Below are 23,317 nucleotides of genomic sequence, written 5' to 3'. Positions count from 1 at the left end.
GTATTCAACGAACTACGCATTTTGAGGTGGCGTCAAAAAAGATGAAAAGACTGCTAAAATTTAATCTTGGCATTTGGCTTCGAGTTCTATAAAGTGAAATGTCACATTGACGTTGCGGTAAACTTTTAAATTCATGTTGACTTTATGAATAACTAGTATCCATTCCACTCAATGCGTGCATATTCAAAAAAAAAAAATCTTGTATAAGAAATATAAAATTTGATTAAAATATATTTTTTATAGATTAGTTTTATATGAATTTTTTTATTATAATAATTTTAAAATGGGAGGTTATACGATAATTTGAATTTGGATAAGATTTGGACTAGATTCAAACATACTTGTGTGTGGATAAATTTACGATAATATATTTTTCCGTGAATAATGATTGTTAAAGAAAAACAAAATGTCGACTTTATTCTTTGTATGTATCATGATTAGGGCATCTCCAATCATAAACCTCATTACCAGGTTTATTCTGCGTCACATCACTGCCACATCAAAAGTTAAAAGACAAAAACTTGTGTGAGACGATCTTACGGATCGTATTTGTGAGACGGATCTCTTATTTGGGTCACCCATGAAAAAATATTACTTTTTATGCTAAGGGTATTACTTTTTATTGTGAATATGGGTAAGGTTGACCCGTCTCACATATTATGATCTGTGAGACGGTCTCACATGAGACCCACTCAAGTTAAAAACCTCATTATTTTTAAACCTTTCCACCACAATCATAAACCCAAAAACACAATTTTTGTAGACCCCACTATCAAATCACACATTCATCTACTCATTTTAATTTACTATCTTTATTTTTTACTTTCACTTATATATTTGACTAAATATATATTTATCCTAATCAATTTAATTTTCTAAAGTATTTAATTAATCATACATTTTTTTGATAATTTAGCAAATTTGAAAAATTTATAAAAAAAAATAAAATAAAAATATCATTGAAATTTTATTGAGAACTTCAATAAAAACCAGTACAAACAATTCACAAAATAAAATATAAAAGACAATTAATTTTTGACGTAACTTGCCCATATGTGTTCAACCAAGTCAGCTCGAAGTTGATGATGTATTTCCCTATCACGTAGATTGCAATTTCTCTTGATGTATTCATTAAATTCTCCAATCGCACTGTGGATTATGTCTGGAGACGTATCATCGATGTGCTCATCCGACCAATTGGGTGATGTATCTCCCTCATCCTCAACTATCATGTTGTGCAAAATAATACATGTATACGTGATATCTTTCAAGTTATTCCTGTACCAAAATCTCCCTGGACCTTTGATTATTGCCCAACGAGATTGTAGAACCCCGAATGCCCGGTCGACATCCTTTCGTACAGCCTCCTGCATTTCTTTAAACTTCTTTCTTTTAGGGTCCTGAGGGCATGGGAAGCTCTTGACAAAAGCTGTCCACTCCAGATAGATTCCATCTGTTAAGTAGTATCCTTGTGTATATTGTGTGCCATTTACCGTGAAATTTATCTAGGGTGCATTTCCTTGCAGCACATAATTGAACAAAGGTGATTGGTTAAGCATGTTGATATCATTATTTGATCTTGCAACACCAAACAAAGCATGCCAAATCCATAAGTCTGCAGACGCAACCGCCTCAAGCATGATTGTAGGGACTCCATGGTCACCTCGTGTAAACTGACATTTCCAAGCGACCTGGCAATTTTTCCATTCCCAATGAATGCAATCAAGGCTACCCAACATACCGGGGAATCTGTGTCTCTGCAAGTGCATTTCAACCAAATGTTTTTTATCATCAGCACTGGGCCTTCGAAGGTATCGCTCATCAAATATTTCAATCACACATCGACAAAATTTGAACAAGCAATCGATGGCCGTTGTTTCAGCAACCCGTAAGTACTCATCATAATGATCTGCAGGGCCTCCATATGCCAGTTGACGGATAGCAACTGTGCATTTTTGAAGTGGTGAAAAGCCTTTTTTTGACGTTGCATCGACTCTCCAGTGAAAATATTCATCATGACTTTCATTGCATTGACTATGCGCAAGAATAACTCTCGTTGCATCCGAAAACGTCGGCGAAATACTTCGTTGCTCCATACCGGTTGTTCTGTGAAGTAATCATTCACAAGACGAGCGTGTGAAGCTGTGCTGTCCCGTTCCACATATTTTCTCCTCTTCGATCCACCAAAAGAACTTTGTGCTGCCCCGAGAAGCATATGCTGTTGCTGGAGTATCATTTTCATCGTTTGTTCATCTGTGTCATCATTCATCGCCACTTCAAAGAAGTCATCATCACTATCGGTGGTAGAGAATGAGTTGTGATCTGTGGACATATTTTCCATATACGAATGTATCAATGTTTTGTAGTATAAGGATGTGAAGTCTGCCCTTGATTATATAGACTATTCTTTAATGTCTATATATTGTTGTCCTCAACATCAATAAATAATATATTTCAGCATCGGATGCTTTTTTTTATGATAAAGGAAAGTATATAGCCTATTCTTTAATATCTACCTATTGTTGTCCTCAACATCAATAAATATTATATTTTCAGCATCGGATGCCTTTTTTTATGAAAAAGTAAAGTATTGTGTGGCAAATCAATGTCAGATTCGGATTGATTTCTCTGAACAAACAACAGCTGTAACCAACTAGGAGATTGTAATCCAATAAAAAAAAAGCTATGGATTTTAATTATTAATAACATTAATTATTATATTATATTAATTTCAGCATCAGATGCCTTTTTTTATGCAAAGTAAAGTATTGTGTGTCAAATCAATGTCAGATTCGAATTTCTTTCTCTGAACAAACAACAGATGTAACCAACTAGGAGATTGTAATCCGATAAAAGCACAAACAACAAATAAAAAGCACAGACAATAATTTAGAACATAACATTACATTATTTAAAAATAAAAAGTACAAAAAACAAGAAGGCACGAGCAAATTTAAAGCACAAACAACAAATAAAAAGCATAGACAACAACAAGATACAACCACATAAAAAAAATAAAAGAAGATAAGAATAAAAAACAGGTAAGAAAAATTAAACTACTAAATGCCCCATTTCTTTTTAATTTCGTCACACATATGAACGTGAATACGAAGTTGCTCTTGTGTCATTGCAGTAGTATCTTTCATAAGGATTTGATATTCACGTGTTCGGTTGTGAGATCTGATTTCCTCCAATTTTTGTTGCGTGTAGGCAGTAAATTCCTCCATATTTTGTCAATGCGTTCTTTCAACTCTTCGTATGCTGCTAATTTGTTTTTTCCCTTTCTTTTTGCCACTTTTTGCCCAATTGGTCGACTGCAACTTCGCTCTTCATCTTCGTCAACACTCATATCTGGATTTGAATAGGATGTGTATTCCTCTGAAGCAGAAGTTTTTTTCTTCTTCATTCTGCGATGATCGATTGATTGTGGAGCAAACTTCTGGCACTCTGCAAGAATCCTCCACACATGCTCATACTTGAACGGTTTGTTTTTGTTCTTTGGCTCAGTCATCCACTCTTCATGCGCCTTTACAAGTATATCAGCGTCGTTGCAACCACTTCCCCATTGAATATGAACTTTATTGTATATTCCATTAAACAACGACGTCATTTTTTGCATATAGTAGAAATGTGATTTCAATGGTTGCCATCGTCTCTCAATAGTTTTGGCAGGTCGATTTTTGTTGTACTCCACTGCGATCCTAGCCCACATTTGTTCCATCTTCTGAGAATTACCAATTTTAGGATCAGTGCTAATACAGACTCATGACATTGCAAGGACCTCCTCTTCTCCGAGTGACCAAGAAACCTTTTTTGGTTGTGGTGCATGGTCCTCATTGCCTGAATCTGTGTCCTTATCAAGGATAATATTCTCAAGTTCAACTGGCGATGAATGTGGTGGCAAATGAGATCTGGGTACAGAAATAGGCGTCATGGATTCTTTCTCTGTGACAGTTCCCTCTGTACTAGTCCTTCTTGATTCGTCTGAACCAAAACCCGCTGCTATAGGAGGAGGAATTCCATAAGGAGGTGGTGGCATGAAAGGATATTGAAAAAATTCCAGTGGGTACATTAAAACCAGAGCTCCCTGGCTATTATTCAGATTCATTGGTAAATTTGGGGAATATTGAAAATTATGAGGGCGGATATTTAGATTGTCCGAAGATGAATTATCTTGTGAGTTGGAAGAACCCAACAAATTTATCCAATATTGATGGTAATTTTTATCAATATGTGGATAACAAGAAATAAAATGTAATTGTGTAAATTGAAAGAAAAATGATAGTGTTGGGTAGAGAATGAGACTATGCCTATTTATTGCCAAAAATGGAATAATTATTATTTTTATTATTTTTTAAATGAAATAAAAAAATTTATGCAAAAAAAAAAAGAATCGAAATGCATGCAAAAAAGAATGCACAATTATATGAGTTTGTGTGGGTCATATATCAAACTAAAGAAATAAAAAAAAAACAACTTTTTATATTGTGGTGGGACCCACACAATAAACATGGTTTAAAACCATGGACCATGTTTATCCTATAAACCTTGAACCTACAATTCTCAATGTAATGTTTTTTGTTTGGTAAGGTTTATTTTATAAACCTCATGCCATGAACCTCCCATTGGAGATGCTCTTAGGGGTGTAAACAAACCAAATTGGGCTGACTATGACGAAAATTTGAAGGCTCCAATTAGTTTTCTTCGAGTTCGAATTCGTTTCGAATTAAAGCTTAAGTTAGAGTTCGGATTGAATCAGACGAACATGTTCGCAAACTTTTCGAACTATTGTTCGAAAATAAGTACTCGAAAGATTCGAAATTTATTTATTTATTATAAAATTATATTATATTAATAAAATATTAATGTTCATGAGCTGCTTGCGAACTATCGAACAAAATCATTTGTGTTCGAGTTCAACTCGAAAAAAATTCAAACATGTTCAAGTTCGACTCGAATTCGATAAACTCGAATACAAATCATTTTTTTTTTTCAATCGCGAACTGGCTCAATTTATTTACACCCCTAATCATGAGGTAACTTTTTAATCATATATATTTCGTTGAATAAATTAAGTCCTTTCACTATATTTTGACAATCAAATCAGGTCATTCTCATTTAAATCGTGTAATTAAACAAACAATATTATTGTTAATGTTTATTATTAGGAGGTTAAAAAATATTTCGTGACGTGCATGTGTGTTTAACAACATAATTATATAAAATTTAAAAATGATATTAATAACTTAATTACATGATTTTTGTAATAATTTTTTATGTTGTTGGTAGTATGATTATTTATTAAAAATATAAAAGTACAAATAAAGATAAAGAAATATTTTATTAGAATATAATAGTTATATATTAAATATATTAGTATCCTATGATATAGGTGACGCGTACATACATATTAAATTTTTTGTGTTAAATAATATTTGTGTAAACTTCTAGACATTATATTAAAATATAAAAATCACAAAATATTTTTATAATAGTTTTTTATGTTAGATTTAATAAAAGATAAAGAATTCCTGATAAGATGATGACTCTATTCAGTTAGTATGAGGTGTTTTCGTATTATATAATATAATAATATATATAATATATTACTAAATTGGCTTTTATGAAATTTTTTTACGTTAAAATATAATATGTTTATAATATGAGAAAATCGGAATTTACTGACACTAAGCTCATCAAACCTTCCTTAACAAAAGGATATCGAAACTTTAGCCCAATAAAAATGATGAAAAAAGAGACGCACATTTATATATTTTAAGAAAAAAATTTGTGTGAGACGGTCTCTCGATCGTATTTTATGAGACGAATCTCTTATTTGGGTCATCCATGAAAATTATTAATTTTTATGCAAGAGTATTACTTTCTAGTATGAATATCGATAGAGTTGACCCATCTCACAGATAAAGATTCGTGAGATCGTCTCACAAGAGACTTACTCTTATTTTAAAAGCAAAAGACTGCTACCTACCATTTCTTTCCATTTTTATCACAAACTTAAATGAAAGTAATCTCATATTGGCACAATCTCAAAATGGCAGATACCCGAAAATAATAATTACATGGAAATTATTATTCACGTCATAACTAACTTGAGATTTTTTGTTTTTGAACACTTGGAGTAAACAATATTCCACACATTTTTCTAAGAAAATAGAAAGACATCTTATATTGGGATCCAAAGAATAAAATTTATAGTTACCAGTAATTCTATGCACTTGTAAAGTTGGTTTATTGTGAACAACTATTTTTAGAATTAAATTAATATATAGACTAAAAAAAGGATATAAATATAAAATATTTATAGTTTGTTTTGATAGTGTGTAAATTTTTGCATAAATAATTTAGCAAGCATATTAAATGTATGTGTTTGTAATTTGTTTGTAAGATGAATGTATTATTATAAATTTAAGAGCAGGTTTTTTTTACATAATATTAATAGTATTGTATAAATAGTTGGAGTATTGTTTTATTGTATTCAGACGTAGCAAAAGTTTAATTTTTTTTTTTTACAGTAAAAACTTTGTTCAGCGTCGTATGATTTAAACAATTCATATGGTTTTTAGATTTGATTTACTTTTGTGTTTAAGAATATTGAACACCAACTCAGTTAGAGATTATCAACTTTTGATAACTTGTATTTAATAAACACAACATTTCAATCCATCCATAATTATCCTTGAATCGATTCTATATTTCTATTCTTTAAAAATCTCATGTTGTATTTTCATTCTTAAAAATATATGTTATAATTAAATAATTATCAACTATTGATAATATATGATATGGTGTAATTAAATATTATTTAATTACTTAGTCAATTAACTAATTTTAGACTCCTTCTGTAATATTCATTAGAATCTTATATAGTAATCATGAATTCTCAATTATTATTAAATTATTATATTCTAGATTAACTAATTAAATAATTATGGACTCATTACAATCTCGATCGACGATCAAACATCGCCGATATATGGATGGTATAAATCTCGTTCATATAATTAAAATTAAAATTTTTGAAGGTCAAAATTTTTCGATGTTCCATTTTTTTGCAATTGCCAGTTTTGTGGACTCTTTCATTAAATTTGGCAGTTGTACTCTCTTCACTTACTGTACGCCAACAACTTAATATTTTTACAAGCACTATCAGTGATATCTAGGGGATCATGAGGCAATTATACTGGACGCTCTATTTATAATCTGATGGTAGCAATCAGAGTTGAGTAATGAAATTCTTGATCAATGTGTTCATAAAAAGAATGAGACTAGTTAGTGTAAGTCCGAATAAGAATAAATGTTATTCTGAATCACATGAAGTTGGGAACCAATGGCTATCTGTATCTCTGAACCATTGAGGGTCACACAAGTATCATATTTTGTATTCTCATTGAGATAGACAAGTTCAAGGAGTTGAATTTGACGACTATAGTTTGATGGAGATCAAAGTTTATAAGAGAATTTCTCGTATTTGAAGTTGTGGAATTTAGCTCAAATGTTAACTAAATAAGATAGTGAAACTGTCTGTTTTGATGAAAGAATTCACAAAACTGGCATTGTCAAAAATGGATCAGGGGAAATTTTGATATTCGAAAATTTCAATTTTCATTATATCAACAAGATTTGTACATTCGGTACATCGGCACTATCTGATTATCGATCGTAGTTATAATGGGTTCATAATTGTTAATTTAGAATCAACTAATTAAATAATAATGTTAGTAGTAGTGACTACTATATGTATATGATTATCATTGAATATTCTAGAAGGGTCTATAATTGATTAACAATTGATTAAGAAATTAAATAATGGTTATCGAATTTTACATATATGTCTATACATATACATATGAATATATGTATGTATGTATGTGTGTGTGTATGTGTTTATATATATATAAACAAGATTTGACTTTGCATGATATATAAAACATGAGAATTTTAATTAATTAAAATAGAAATCCTAATGAGATTTTGATTATAAAGCTTAATAGGAGAAGGAATTCTGCTGTGACCAGGAATCAAAGTCTACAGATATTTTATTAAGGGTTATATGAAATAATAAAAGTTTTACACATAGATTTTGGCAGAGAAAGTTTTGTCCACCCTCTATCCTCAAGAAAAGCGACCGACCCCAATTTTTCACAGGAAAATTTCACGGCCACTTCCACGATTACATCACGCCAGGATCTATGAAATTCCGGCGATCCAATCTCGAAAAAAAAATTATTTAAGATCTCTAGTGCGATCTAAACAAGTAATCCAATATTCGATCATGGATCTGATTAGAAAATCAAAGAGGAGATCCGTTCGTAGAGATTTACAAGAAGTGCTATATGCACTTAAAAATCGGAACAATCGAAGCTGATGTTAAATATGCAAAAGTAAATAAACTAAACACCCTATGAATGTTATAAATCATACGGCGTCCAAAGAACATTTGAAACGTCGAAATTAAAACTTTTAAACTTCTGTTACTCCTTAGATGAGAGAAAACAGTATTCCAATAATGATTAGCATACAGTATGATCCCTTCAACTTATGTATCCCGATCAAATCCGCATTCGTTGGTACATCGCAAATGAATTCGATAATGATGTGATGTATCTTTGAGCAATAATGGTGGCATAACATGTGTAACTAAGGAAATTCATTTCCATGATGCACATGTTTTAATCTGACCAGAGATTTCTTGCACTATTAACTCATCAGATCACATAAGATATTCACACCCGTGAGTGAGAGGTGAATCTCTAACTATAACGCATTGGCACATACGTTTTTCACCAAACATCACCACCTGATGACCCTCAATATAGTCGATAAACGGATCAAAGTGCATGTTAATACGTAGTCTCCATGTTACCCCGGGTCTAAGGACTAATTGTTTACAACCATAACCGCATATTATTCCACTCGATAAATGATAACCCCTTGGAAAGTCCGATGGATGATTTATTAGTGTCCATCAAATGAGCATCCATCTATATAAATAGACATCTTCATGCCCTTTCTAATGAAACATTACATTTACATAATAGATATTAGCCTCAAACTTGAGCAACATTTATCCTCGTTTTAGGCAACGGAATCGACTAAGAATATATTAAAAATATACAATACATTTCCTACAAAATTCATGATCCATTAAACTGATGGACTCCATGGTACTTATAATTCAAAAACTTTATTTATGCAACTTGCATTAGTATACATATAAAATAAATGTCATAATTGAATAAAATTGTTAAATATTATTAAAATGAATTTTTTTATATATAAATTTAATAAAACTCAAGTCACAAACTGATTTGTTGAAGACCTACTCTATCTTAAATATGATAATTAGAATTAAATATGATAATTAGAAACATTTCAAAAGTGGCATAAATAAAGCCAATAATTATCCAAGATATTACAAGATCTTCATAGAAAGTAACATTTGGCGATTTCTCACTTCAGAAGAAACAGTGGAAGTCGATCAAAGTGTCTTCATAAAGCATTAATTAAATATCAAAAATCAAAATAAAAAAAATAAATAAAGTAAAAAAAAAAAAAAAGTAACTCAGGCACTAAGTTAGTGGAAGTGACGTCAGCATCTCCACTCCAACTGAAATCCCATTTTCGTTCCACGGAAAACATGAAGTCACTAACTTTAGGCGGTCTTCTCTCCTCAGTAATGGCCAACCCACTCTCAGTGATGTCCCAACGCTACTTGTTTAGTTTGCAAGCTTTTACTTTCACTACATCTGTATTGACCAAGCGTTTATCGGTTTATCAAAAACTAAGTTGAAGTAAGGACGTAATTTCATTTTTTTAAATCATATAATAATTTAAACATAACACTTTGATTGTTTTCTTTTGACACCAGAGCAAATATACACCCCATCGTATATGTACCATAGGACTTATTGAACTTTCATCGCTTGTATCGATGATTCAACTTCATTCTTTTAAATCATACAACAATCCAAATATCGTGTTTCAATTGTTTATTACACAAAAAAGATATATGTACAGCCTACAGGTATGTTTTATTTTTAATTATATATATAATTTTATTTATTTTTAAATTTGAGTAGTGACCGGCTTACTCAACTTCACGTACTTTTGATAGTGTGAAATGTCTCGACATTACTGGTTGCGAGACAAATGGGAGATCCTGTTTAGCAACAGTTATCACCACTAAAAGTTCAAATGGAACAACCAAGATTTTCCAAGAACTGTACGTCGCAGTTAGTTGGGCAGTAGGTGTATTTAAATGCTTCGCTTCAAGTTAGTGCTGAGTTCAATATGGCTGTTCATTGGGTTTGTGTCGTTCTTTTCTTTGTCACCTACCAACTTTGTTGCTTTGCTGCCGAAGGTGCAGTTTCCAGCAATGTGAGTTCCTGTTTCTTAAAAAAATGTACAAATTAATGGTCATGGATATGAATTGGTTGCTAACATAGGCATAGGCATAGGCATAAGCATAGGCATCATCATGTCAATTATGGTGTACGAGAATGTCGTAATTCGAGCTCGAAGATTGAGAATTTCCTTGGTTATATATATATATGTGTAGGTTCACATTGTTTATATGGGAGATAGGCAGCATGATGAGCCTCATCTTGTTGAAAATTCTCACCATGAACTTCTCTCAGGCATTCTCGAAAGGTATATATAATCCTATTCAGTCCGTTTTTTAGTTTCCAACTAACTTTGTTCTTTTCTACTTCTTCACAGTGTTGAATTACGTTGCAGCTCGGCGCTGTGTTGCATTTGATTTTCAAGAAAAGTTTGAAATCAATAGAATTATTTCATGTTAACTTTTTGTAGCAAAGAAGCAGCAAGTGAATCAATTTTGTACAGCTACAAACATGGATTCTCTGGATTTGCTGCAGTCTTGAGTCCATCCCAGGCCAAAACTATTGCAGGTTATGGGATTCCTAGTTTAAATTGTGCAGTTCAATGTCTTTTTTACTTCTTTGACTACCATTTACGTAACTTGTGAATTTCAGGTTTGCCTGGTGTTGTTAGTGTCATTCCTAACAGTATTCTTCATCTGCACACGACTCGAAGTTGGGATTTTCTGCACGTAAATCATTTAAATGGTGGGATTCTAGTAAAATCTCGGTCAGGGAGTGGCTCTATCATTGGTGTTCTTGATTCTGGTAAGAACGAACAAGTAAAATCTTGTGAAGTGTTTTGTAAATATAAGTTTGATTCGTCAGTTACTTTAGAGCAGGAATATGGCCTGAGTCGGAAAGCTTTAAAGACGATGAAATGGAACCAGTTCCATCACGTTGGAAAGGCAAATGCCAGGTTGGAGAAGAGTTTGATCATTCGAAATGCAACGGGTAAACCTTTTGTCTAAAATAGATAAAGGGATTCACATTGCTATCATGACTCAATGAAGATTGGAATTTGAAATATGGTGTCTATTCACAGGAAAATCATCGGTGCCCGTTGGTATGTTAAAGGTTACAAGGCCGAATTAGGAGAGCTGATCACAGAAAATGGCACGGAGTTTATGTCCCCTCGAGATGCATCAGGCCATGGGACACACACGTCATCCATTGCAGCTGGTTCTTTGGTTAAAAACGTGAGTTTTTTGGGATTAGGACATGGGATGGCTAGAGGGGGTGCCCCATCTGCTCGGCTGGCTATGTACAAAGTGTGTTGGGCGACGGGTGGATGCAGCTCGGCTGATCTTCTTGCTGCACTGGACGATGCAATACACGATGGAGTGGATGTTATTTCGATGTCATTGGGTTTAGCGCCACCCCTTTCGAGTTACTTTAACGACGTTGTGTCTGTAGGCTCATTCCATGCTGTGGCTAGTGGGATCCCTGTCATCTGCTCGGGTGGAAATAGCGGTCCATTTCCTGAGACGGTCGTCAATACTGCTCCGTGGATGATAACAGTTGCTGCAAGCACCATTGATAGAGCTTTTCCAGTAGCATTAACCATCGGAAATAATCAAACATTTGTGGTACTTATTCCACTAGTTTATAGATTTACCTGTTGTCATGAGTGACAATTATATGAACTTGAAGGAAGGAGCGGAGCGGAAACGTGTACTATAATTCAAAACATTCGAGTTTTACCATTACGACAACAATCTATATTGTTTCTAAGTCCTTGCACTTTTATATACAGGGTCAATCTTTGTTCATAAGCAAGGATCTTGACAAGTTCTATCCTATTGTGTATGGAGAAGACATCGCAGCAACAGGTGCTGATGAAGATGATGCAAGGTAAAGTATTTTCAAATTGAGTTGCACGCCTTCCAGAAAAGAAAAAATGAGTTGCATGTATCAAATTGATAACAGAAGTTGCGCTTCTGGATCGTTGAATGCAACTCTAGCCAAGGGAAAAGTCATTCTTTGTTTTGAATCACGAAGCCAAAGGTTTGTTTCCACTGCTGAAAGTTCTGTACATGAAGTCGAGGGCGTCGGGATCGTTTTTGCAAGGTTTCTGACTAAAGATGTGAGCCTATGCTTGGAAGTTCCTTGTGCCCAAGTGGACTTCACAATAGGAACTTCCATACTCTCCTACATAGCATCAACTAGGTAACAACCTTTTTTTTCGAGGGCTCTTTAATCCTCGTGTTCACAAATAAGAGAAGATTTTCAATCTTGAAACAGAAATCCTGTTATAAAATATAATGCTCCAAAGACAGCAGTAGGGCAGCAGGTGTCCCCTAATGTTGCACTCTTTTCTTCTAGAGGGCCAAGTTCTCTCTCCCCGTCTGTGCTTAAGGTAACCAAAAAAGGTCTCATTTGAACTTTTTTTACAACTATATACGACACATATTTTAAGGTCGAAGTCTAATATCCCACAGCCTGATATTGCTGCTCCTGGAGTTAACATTCTCGCCTCGTGGTCTGCTGCTCAAGCAGCTCAACCATACGATGACATCAAGAAAAACAAACTTTCTCCGTTTCACTTCAAATTCGAATCGGGAACTTCCATGTCCTGCCCCCATGTATCTGCCATTGTGGCTCTTATTAAGGCCATCCATCCTAAGTGGAGTCCTGCTGCAATTAAGTCTGCCCTCATCACAACAGGTAAAGGAAATATCACTACTTCGATCGTTATGTTTAGGCCACATGATGATTTAATGGTTAAATTTGTCATGTCCTTGTTTATCTTGCCCTTTTTCTTACACGAAAAGGTCGGTAATTTAGACCTTTGAGACTAATATGAATGTTTCTGTAGGGATTAACATTTCCCCTTTACAAGCATTTTTCTATTTCTTTCTTTACTCATTATTGAATAAACTTATGTGATTTTTCCATTTTTCTTCACATGTATATATGCAGCCTTGTCAACTGACGAATATGGCCAGCCAGCGGTTGCGGAAGGATCTCCATACAAACAAGCCGACCCCTTCGATTATGGTGGTGGCCATATCGATCCCAACAAAGCCATCGATCCCGGTCTAATATATGACACAGACACGGGTGACTACACTCGATTCCTATGTGCCATGGGCTATAATGCCTCCTCAATCACCCCATTTACCAGAACCAAAACTGCTTGCCCGAAAACGTCGAACTTCCTGGCGAACTTTAATCTGCCTTCTGTCACCATTCCTGAGCTGAAAAGGGGTGTCACTGTATCGAGAACCGTGACGAATGTGGGCTCCGTTTCGTCAGTTTACGTTGCTAGGATCAAGGCTCCACCTGGTACACATGTGATAGTGGAACCTGGGATTCTTAAGTTTTGTTCAACAGTGAAGAAGATCAAGTTTAAGGTGACATTTTGGCCTAATTTGAGCGTTCAAGGAGTCTACTCGTTTGGAAGTTTGGTATGGGATGATGGATTTCATCATGTTAGGATCCCATTGATTGTTCGATCTGTTCTTGAAGAATACTAATTTAATTTTGTTGTTTTAATCGAGATATATGACTTTGTTAAAATATATCAATTTCTTTTCCCAAAACAACCATTACGTCTTTATCCTTATTTTAATGGTTAAGTTTTTTGTGAGACGATTTCACAAATTTATAACCGGTTAACACAATCCATATACGTAGTTAAAAGCAATAGTTTTTGACATAAAAATAATACATTCTCATAAGAGTTTTTTAAACGACATGACCAAAAAAAAAAATCAAATAAAAAAGTTAGGAACCAACAAATATAGAATAATATATAACTGTCAAGAGTCTACAATCCCAAGAGAAAAATATTGAGAGTATAAATTGTTCAACAACAAAAAAAAAACCCATGAATTTCTATTTTTTTATAGTACCACCGTTTTGGTATATTATATTTCACCAAAATACTATACATTTTACTTGAATATTTTTAGTTTGTTTATTTTTTCAAATGATATCACTTATATTGAATTAAAAAATATATAGTAGAAAGATACGATATTTTGAAATTAAATGACCTTTAGATTTATCCAATCTCAAATCCCAATGCAATTCTTTCGAAAATAATTCAGGCAATTGGTTGACAAACGGTTAGACATATTTATATTTCATATATATACAAATACCCTTTGAATCTTGAGAAGTCCTCCATCAAGATAATGTAATTTATGCATGTGTAGGTTTTTTATGAGACGATTTCATGAATCTTTATCTGTGAGATGAGTCAACCCTACCGATATTCACAATAAAAAGTAATACTCTTAGCATAAAAAGTAATATTTTTTCATGGATGACCCAAATAAGATATTCGTCTCACAAAATACGACTCGTGACATCATCTCACATAAGTTTTTGCCTAAAAGACCCATATCCAACCTAGAATTCCAAAATAATTTGATTCATCTAAATAATTAATCTTATAAACTTATATTGTAACTATTAAAATAAATAAATATAAAATTAGATTTTAATTTTAAATTTAAGAAATATAATATTTAAAATCAACGGCACCAACACATTAGTTTGTTTAGATATGTAGCGTTGAAACTCCTCTAAAATTAGATAAAATATTCTCTCGAATCCAATTACATATCTTTTGTCGTAAAATCAATTTATGTATTAACGAAATAATCATACATGGTATGATTGTATATACGATTATTTTGTTACTTTTTTCTCGTGTTTTTAGATTGATATACGAGAGTGTTTTTATACTCTTCATCCATGTTAAGTAATATAGTCGATGAAAATCTAGAGCACTGTTTTAATTCCGGCAGAGCAATGTATAGCGGACACCATTCCTAACTTGAAGAAGATGCTCGGTCGGAGGCAAAATCAAGTATCAAATGGTACTAGATTTGGAGTTTGGCCTAACTAGCTAGATTTAAGACTTTTTATTTGTCTGCTAGTTTCTTATAAACCATTTGCATAGCTCTTTGTCAAACGAAAACCGACAAAATATTTTTATTATTATTACTGTTTATATGTAAATTTTGTATGAAAAAACTTCTATTTGAATCACCTATAAAAATTATTACTTTTATGTCAAAATTAGTACTTTTTATCGTAAATATGAGCATGATTGATTTGTCTCACGAATAAAGATTTAAACACCGTTGAATTAAATTGAGTTTGGTTTTAAACCAAGTGAAAAATACTCGAATTAATCATTCGTTGAGAAAGCTGACCAGTTTAAAACTTTTGTGTAAACTGATTAACTGAAATACGGGGATCAATTCTTGCTTGTACAGTTCAGCTATGGTGAGAACTGAACTGATATCAGCTCGAACTGATCAAATCAGTTTAAAACAATAGTTAAACAGTTAAAAACACAATATATGTTTTCGATTGTTCGGATACTTCAAGCGCTCTTATGTCATCCCTTCTCCCACATCTGGTAGGTTCCACTAGAAGACTTTTATTTATACAACACCTTGTATAAATCCACTCAGTTTAGGGCTTACGCTACTTGCCTAACTGAACTCCTAGCCTGGACTGAAGGCAACAACAACACTTGTTTAACATCTAGGTGTTAAGACTACATACACAAGTTTATTGTCTTTGTGCAAGAATCACTCAAATAATATTTACAGTTCAACTCTCTTGTATATGCTTGAGTGATAGTGTGTGTGTGAACTGATCTATGAATACAATACGAAAGTGTTCTCACACACTGAAGGAATTGTGCTTCTAATTTAAGCTGATAAAATGTTGATGTGTTCCCTCAAATCTGGGTTGATTGCTTCTTGTAAGCTGATATGCATTATGCATGCCCTATCTTCCTCTCCTTTATGTTCTTCACACACACTTGTTGATGGTCTGGATCTCATATTTATAGAGTCAATGTGAGCGTTCACCAAAACTCGTCAATTATGTTCATTACAGTTTGAATCCATTCCTCGAAATTTGTGTCTTGTCCTTTCTGAAAACTTTTCTGGAACGTCTCGACTTTAAGCTCTGTTGCAACGTTCATTATTGTATTTTGATCGTACAGTTGCTTTTATACCTTTGTACACAGCTGGATTCTATTTAGATAAGCTTTTCGTGTTATGCAAACTGATCGGCTCCTAACTGATGCTATGAACTGGTCTTGAACTGGTGTGGTGAAATCAGTTGGCTCGTCAGCTAAACTGATTTCACTGATTCAGTTGAACTGGTCATCTGGACTTTTCATCAGTTGAACTCTTCATGAGCTGGCAGGGCTTCTGAAGGTCTTCTGCTGAACCACCTATCAGCTGAATAATAAGTTGAACTGGTTTTTGATATTTCAGTTAGATTGGTTCAGTTTGGGCAATCAATTTGTGTCTCGATAGCTTCATTTTGACTCGGTAACTGATCAGTTCGTAGTCTGATTGATTTCAGCTTTCTGCGCACTTAGATAAATTCGTTAGAAACAAAATAACTTTTGTTAACATCAAAATCAATATGGCGAACATGAAATATTCAACATATTAGTTTTAAATAATTAAACATGACACTTGTCCAATAATATGTTGGTCAATTGATTGTATTAGTTGATTTATATTTAATCATGATATTAAAGATATACAACAAATAAATAAATGGTAAATTCTTTAAAAACAATTATCAGCGGCATAAGACTTACTGCCATGTGTGTTCAAATTACATTTCTTTTTTCTTTTTTTGCATATTATACACGAATATTACGAATTGGAACCACAGGCCTCCTGCCGGCTGCGAGTAATATCAAGTTTCCTAAAATTAAAACAGGTGTCGAGTTCTAGATCGACCCACAACATGTTCGCCCAACTATTTTGATAATATTTTTTTGCATTTTATCCAACTATGAGATTATCACCGTCGTTGTACCTCAATTTTGTGTTTTTCGTGCTAGAAAAAATGGTTTAATTTTATGTATGTTTTTGAATCAGTAATTGCAAGGGAAAAAAAAGTGATGATCTTGCTCATGGTAGTGTCAAAGATGCAAATTCATGTTTTTGGTAGGAATGTAAATGAGCCGAGCCGAACAGTATCAGGCTCGGGCTCGGCTCGTTAAATTATTTGCTCGGCTCGGGCTCGTTACGAGCCTTTGGTTTGAAGCTCGGGCTTGGCTCGTTCGGAAGTTATAAAGCTCGGGCTCGGCTCGAGCTCGGCTCGTTAATGACTCGTTTATCTTGTTTAATGAGCCTGGCTCGGGTTCGGCTCGTTAAACAAGCTCGTTAAGCGAGCTCGTTTCTGCTCCGAATCCAACTCCAAACCACAAAGTTATGCAGAAGTGGCATTCAATGAAAGAATCTTCAAATCTACGTTCATTTCCAATTCAATATACCCTTATTACAATACAGCAGAAATGCCTTATTTGAAGAAGAGTTCCAGCAGATCATATGTCAATGGTGTCACGATCTACCTAAACGAGCCGAGCTCGAGCCCGAGCTCGTGAACCACTTAAACGACCCGAGCTCGAGCTCGAGCTCTCGAGCCAGCTAAACGAGCCGATCTCAATTTTGAGCTCACGAACCTATTATCGAACATGTTCACGAGCTAACGAGCCGAACATCATTAATCTCAAGCTCGGCTCAACAAAATTGTCGAGCCCAAAATAAGGCTCGGGCTCGGCTCGATAAGCTTAACGAACAGCCCGAACGAGCTTTTTAACGAACCGAGATCCGAATAACTCGAGAAAAGTTCGGTTCATTTACATCCATAGTTTTTGGCTTACATATTTTCAAGGCGTGATTTCTAAATTAGTTCCATGATCAGGGAAAGGCAATTAGAGAAGATACAATTTCTAGAGACAACTTCTCGTTTGTCAGTTGTCTTACATTGATTTGAATGTATAGATTTGGACGATTCCTTTTTTTTTTTTGAGTTAGTTTGTGAGATTGAGTTAGGTCTGAATCTCAATCTTAACATGATATCATAACTCAGGTTCTATCGTTTTGTGTTGGTGATATCGTTGTTGGGCCACCCAATCTGTCCATATTTGGGTAATTTGTAAACTTCACGCTCCATATATTCATTTCTAGCATGAGAGGGTGTGATAGTTTCTCAAATCGATTGGATAAAATCTATGAGAATTGCATATATGTACTTTGATAATCTTCTTTTCTTAAATTAACTTATGAAGTTGAGTTAGTTCTAATTTCAATATTTAACGTCGCCTTCCAATTTTTTTTTAATAAATAACACTTTAATTTATTTTATAAAAATTTGTTTTCTATCTCCACAACATAATAATCAGTTGCAAACACTACACAAATCATAAAAAATCAAATTTCTCGGACAAAATTATAAATAAAATCGAACATACACTTTACCTTTAATGCCTATATTTTTTTTTTTAAAAAAAAAACTTCTAAAAATTGGGAAATTTTCAACTCAAAGATAATATTTATTTAATATAAAGGAGGTGAGTTGAGATTAGATTAAGTAATTGCGACGTGTGCAAAATGTTGCAGCCAGCCAGCACCAGCGCATCGCGCGTGACCAAAGCCGGCATATTCTATGTCACGCGCTCCGACAGCGTGTGAGAAACATATTAATTTAGGTACACATCCTCTTTCAACAATGACTTTCGTTTCTTCTTCCCGAACGAAACGTGAGTTCGAATTCATTTATATAGAATAAAATTAGAGCGTAAAATTAAATTATATACATATTAAAATATTTATTTATAATTGACACTCCTCTTGAAAAAATATAATCTCTATTATTATTTTTTCAAAAATTTATTTTTTTTAAAAAAAATTTATTTTCATATTTTGTAAGATTCTTTTTATTAAATAAAATATATGGCAAATGAAATTTATAAATAGGAGAAAAACAATTATTGCGGAAGAAAATTTTTGGAAGACGAAAGTAAAAGAGAGTAAAGGAGAAAGAATAATTCATTTATATAGAATATAAATGACATAAAATAGAGCATAAATTATATTACATACATACGAAAATATTTATTTATAAATGACACTCCTCTTGAAAAAATATAATCTACCCAAGAAATGAACACGATGAATATAAAATTTATGGTATATTTTTTTATATATAAATATAAATTTGTTTAGTGGTGTTTTTGCATATTTAAAAGTTTCAAAACATATATATATATATATATTATCGAATAAAGAAAATAACAATAAGGTTGTGAATTTGACTGCAAAATAATGATTTATCAACAAAATATAAATTTAAACGAATTCCATTTGATGGCAGCCAAACAATCGAGTGAAAGCGTGTAGAATATCGGAAACGACCAAAAGGGGGCGGCGCTATGAATTTCCTCATGTTTCTAATTTATTTTCTTTTCTTTTTTTCATGTCATTATTAACTATCGATATTCTTGTTTATTTGAGTAAGTTTTTTGTGAGACGATCTCATAAATTTTTATCTATGAGACGGATAAATCATACTGATATTTACAATAAAAAATAATACTCTTAGCATACAAAAGTAATATTTTTTCATGGATGACTCAAATAAAGTATTTGTCTCGCAAATACGACCCGTAAGATCATCTCATACAAATTTTTGCTTATTTTCTTTTACCATACTTTTACGGTCGTTTTGCTAATATAAATTTGGTTAAAATTTTAAATTCACGAGATTTGAGGTATCTTTATTACATATAATATGACAAAAATTTGTGTGAGACGGTCTTTCAGGTCGTATTTTGTGAGATAAATCTGTTATTTGAGTCATTCATGAAAAAATATTATTTTTTATTATAAGAGTATTGCTTTTTATTGTGAATATCTGTATGGTTGACCCGTCTCACAGGTAAAATTTAGTACTTTTTATTATGAATATCTGTATGATTGACCCGTCTCACAGATAAAAATTAGTGAGACCGTCTCACAAGAGACATTTTCTTAATCAAAAACATGTTTTATTCCCGAAATCATGCATATCTTTATCTTTATTTTACGTGAAGAACATGTACGCTATTGAATTTATTTTCCACTTTTGATCTATTTGATTCGTTAAATAGCATAAATAATAATATTTAAAAATAAATCATTTATATATAAAAAAAAAAAGTATTCCGTACGCTATTTAGCAAAACATAGCATGCATGATATCATACTCAAATTATGTATTTTTCCATTAAATAAAAACATATTTAATAAAAACACTAATAATACTAAAAAGTGAATAACGTAATAAAGGTTGGTAATGACAATTAAGACAAGAAACGCGGTTAAGGCAAGGCATCGCACGTTTACCAGTCAACGTCGAAGAAACTTTCTCAAACAAAGCCAACCTTGTCCATTTCTTTCCATGCAAATACTGATACTGGTCAGCCAGACCACGCATGAAAAATCTCGTGAAGCACCCCAACCCCACCCCCCACATAAATTAACTCAGTTAATGCACAATTAAATACCATTTCCCATCTGTTCGGCTTCATATTCTTCCTCTTTTTTCTTCTTCTGGAAGAGAATAATATTTTCTTTGATTTTGCTTGTTGGTTGATTTTGGTGTGAGTAGTATGGAGTGCATTGAAGCAAGAGCTTTGAAGTCGAGTTTCCTCTCTCAAATGGGTGTGAAGAACAGTTCCCAGGTCGATGATGTGTGGCGTTTGGCTGCTATCAACACCGTTGCGTCAGATGATTTCCCCTTTGAGGACCTCCTTAACCTTGATTTCTCCGAGAAAGAGCTGCAGGAGGGATGTTTTTTTATGGCAGAAGATGAGGAAAAAGCCTCGCAGGAGACGAATTCTAATGAATTTTCCTCCATTTTTTCCGGCGCCGATGAGTTTGATAGCTTTTCTGCCGGGGAACTTTCTCTTCCGGTAATTAGTCAAACTTCCCCATGTATATTTAGATATTATGTGTGTGTATGGAGAAAAAAGAAAGGACTTTTTTTTTTTTTAATTCTATGTTTGAAATTTTGTTGTTGCAGGTTGAAGATTTGGAGAACCTGGAGTGGTTGTCGCAATTCGTGGATGATTCTGCACCTGGGCTCTCACTGGTATCCCCCGCCGGGAGTTTCATGGCGAAAACCGAAGCAGCCAGGGTGGCGAAGCGGGTGGACCATCTGAGCAAATCGGTTCCGAAAACCAGGAATCCGTGTTTTCCGACGGATGTGTCCAGGAAACCGAGGAGCAAACGGTCCAAGGAGAACGGGCGGCCCTGGTCCCTGGCTTCTCCGGCGCTTAGCTCCGACGAGTCGTCTTCTGTATCGTCCTGCTCTTCCGGTTCAACATCCATGCCTCTTTTTGTGTTCACGAACCCGGTTCAGGACTTGGAGTTGTCCTCCTCCGTGGAAAAACCGCCGGTGAAGAAGCAGAAGATTAAAAAGGAAACCGCCGGGGGCTTCGTAACCGGCCGGCGGTGTACACACTGTCTGGTGCAGAAGACTCCTCAGTGGCGAGCCGGCCCATTGGGTCCGAAAACGCTGTGCAATGCTTGTGGTGTCCGGTTCAAGTCTGGCAGGCTTTTTCCAGAGTATAGGCCCGCCTGCAGCCCGACTTTCTCGCTGGACATCCACTCCAACAGTCACCGGAAAGTTTTGGAGATGCGGCGGAGAAAGGATGCGCATACGGCGGCGGTGGCGGAACAGGAACTGATAGCGAATGTTTGACGGGTAGATTAGTTCTAATTTTGAACCGGTTTCTGGGTAAACCGGTGGTGGTCCAAACGAACAATTTTGGCGTGGAAGGTGGTATGGTAGGTAGGCCTCTAGGCTTAGAATTGAATTATTTAGGGGGATTTATGAATTTAGGTTTTTATTTAATTTTACATATATATATTTTTTTTCTGTAGCTCATTCATTTGCAGTTTCTAATATAATATAATTAAAAAATAATCCTAAAAATACAACAAAAACATCGTAAATGACATTTACGACAATTATATCATGATATTTTGTATTGAATTTTCACGAGATTGTGATAAATAGAATTTTTGTGTTGAATTTTCTTTGTCGAAAGAATTGCACAAATTTGGTTCTACATATATCATTAAGGCAAAAACTTGTGTGAGACGGTCATACGGATCGTATTTGTGAGACGAATCTTTTAATTGGATCACCAATTAAAAAGTATTACTTTTTATGCTAAGAGCATTACTTTTATTGTGAATATGGGTAGGATTGACTCGTCTAACAGATTATGATCCGTAAGACGGTCTCACATGAGACTCACTCTATCATTAATAATTACCTTTTAAAAAAAACGATGATAATTATTTACCTATTTGGATAACTAATTATATATAAACATACAATCAAATATTTTCTTTTAAAAAAAAATCAGAACACAAAATTTGAAGTCAAACATTACATATCGTTGGTTTTTTAATATTAAATATGAAATTAAGAGGATAATATCTAATACAGCCACCATTTAATGTTTTAATGATGGAGTTGACTATCACCATAATTATCAATATTATTTTAAAAAATATATAGAATAAAATAAATTTAAATTTCGATTATAATTAATAATTAGATTTTTTTTTTCAATAAATTAATTAGATAGTCGCCGCTAATTTTGGTATATTGTATTTACTTTGAAAAGTCCTTAGGAGCGAGTTGAAAATTCCAAAGTGGTTGAACAAACTTTTGTTAGAAAAATTTAAAAGGACAAATAATACAAATAATCGTGGGCCCCCGAGCCCATCTTGCCATGTGGTGGTGGGTTGGAGCCCACTATTGTTGAGACTTGTGTGGTCTTCTCCACTTGTATTTTTTTTGTTTCTCTTGTAAATTTCCATGTTAGAAAATAATCTAAAATAAATACATCAAGTCAATCTACTTGTTAAAAAATAAAAATCAAACAACACTTCGTGGATGTGTCCATTACCTCTGGCACATCCATAGCCCAAATGGAAGACATACTCAGCACGAGCTCAAGTATTCTCCTATAAATACCAGGTTCAGATGTATAACTGATTTTTTTACTATATTATTTTTCAGTATCACTCTTAGCTGCTCTCCACTTATATCCACAGTCTCTAACTTGAGCGTCGGAG

The 23,317-nt window shown here is 33.7% G+C and overlaps 2 protein-coding genes across 3 annotated transcripts; both read left to right on the top strand.

The window, feature by feature from the left end:
* The first annotated feature begins 10,142 nt into the window (after positions 1–10,142).
* On the top strand, positions 10,143–13,924 carry LOC140812800 (subtilisin-like protease SBT3.6). 2 transcript variants are annotated; one of them, XM_073171164.1, is made up of 11 exons: positions 10,143–10,293; positions 10,580–10,671; positions 10,834–10,931; positions 11,016–11,168; positions 11,243–11,354; positions 11,446–11,989; positions 12,157–12,254; positions 12,330–12,569; positions 12,645–12,759; positions 12,842–13,067; positions 13,323–13,924. In XM_073171164.1, exons 2-11 carry the CDS (start codon positions 10,595–10,597, stop codon positions 13,877–13,879), a joined length of 2,220 nt encoding a protein of 739 aa, XP_073027265.1. In that variant the 5' UTR covers positions 10,143–10,293; positions 10,580–10,594; the 3' UTR covers positions 13,880–13,924. The 2 variants fall into 2 exon arrangements, with proteins under 2 accessions (XP_073027265.1, XP_073027264.1); XM_073171163.1 differs by having other exon boundaries at positions 10,151–10,398.
* Positions 13,925–20,658: 6,734 nt separating this feature from the next.
* On the top strand, positions 20,659–22,259 carry LOC140812501 (GATA transcription factor 7-like). Its single transcript, XM_073170777.1, has 2 exons — positions 20,659–21,135; positions 21,246–22,259. The coding sequence occupies exons 1-2, from the start codon at positions 20,833–20,835 to the stop codon at positions 21,924–21,926; spliced, it is 984 nt and encodes a 327-aa protein (XP_073026878.1). The 5' UTR covers positions 20,659–20,832; the 3' UTR covers positions 21,927–22,259.
* Positions 22,260–23,317: the final 1,058 nt, after the last annotated feature.

The sequence above is a fragment of the Primulina eburnea genome, chromosome 14, assembly GCF_022965805.1.
Source record: "Primulina eburnea isolate SZY01 chromosome 14, ASM2296580v1, whole genome shotgun sequence".
Taxonomy (NCBI): domain Eukaryota; kingdom Viridiplantae; phylum Streptophyta; class Magnoliopsida; order Lamiales; family Gesneriaceae; genus Primulina; species Primulina eburnea.
This window is presented reverse-complemented; position numbering and strand designations above follow the sequence as displayed.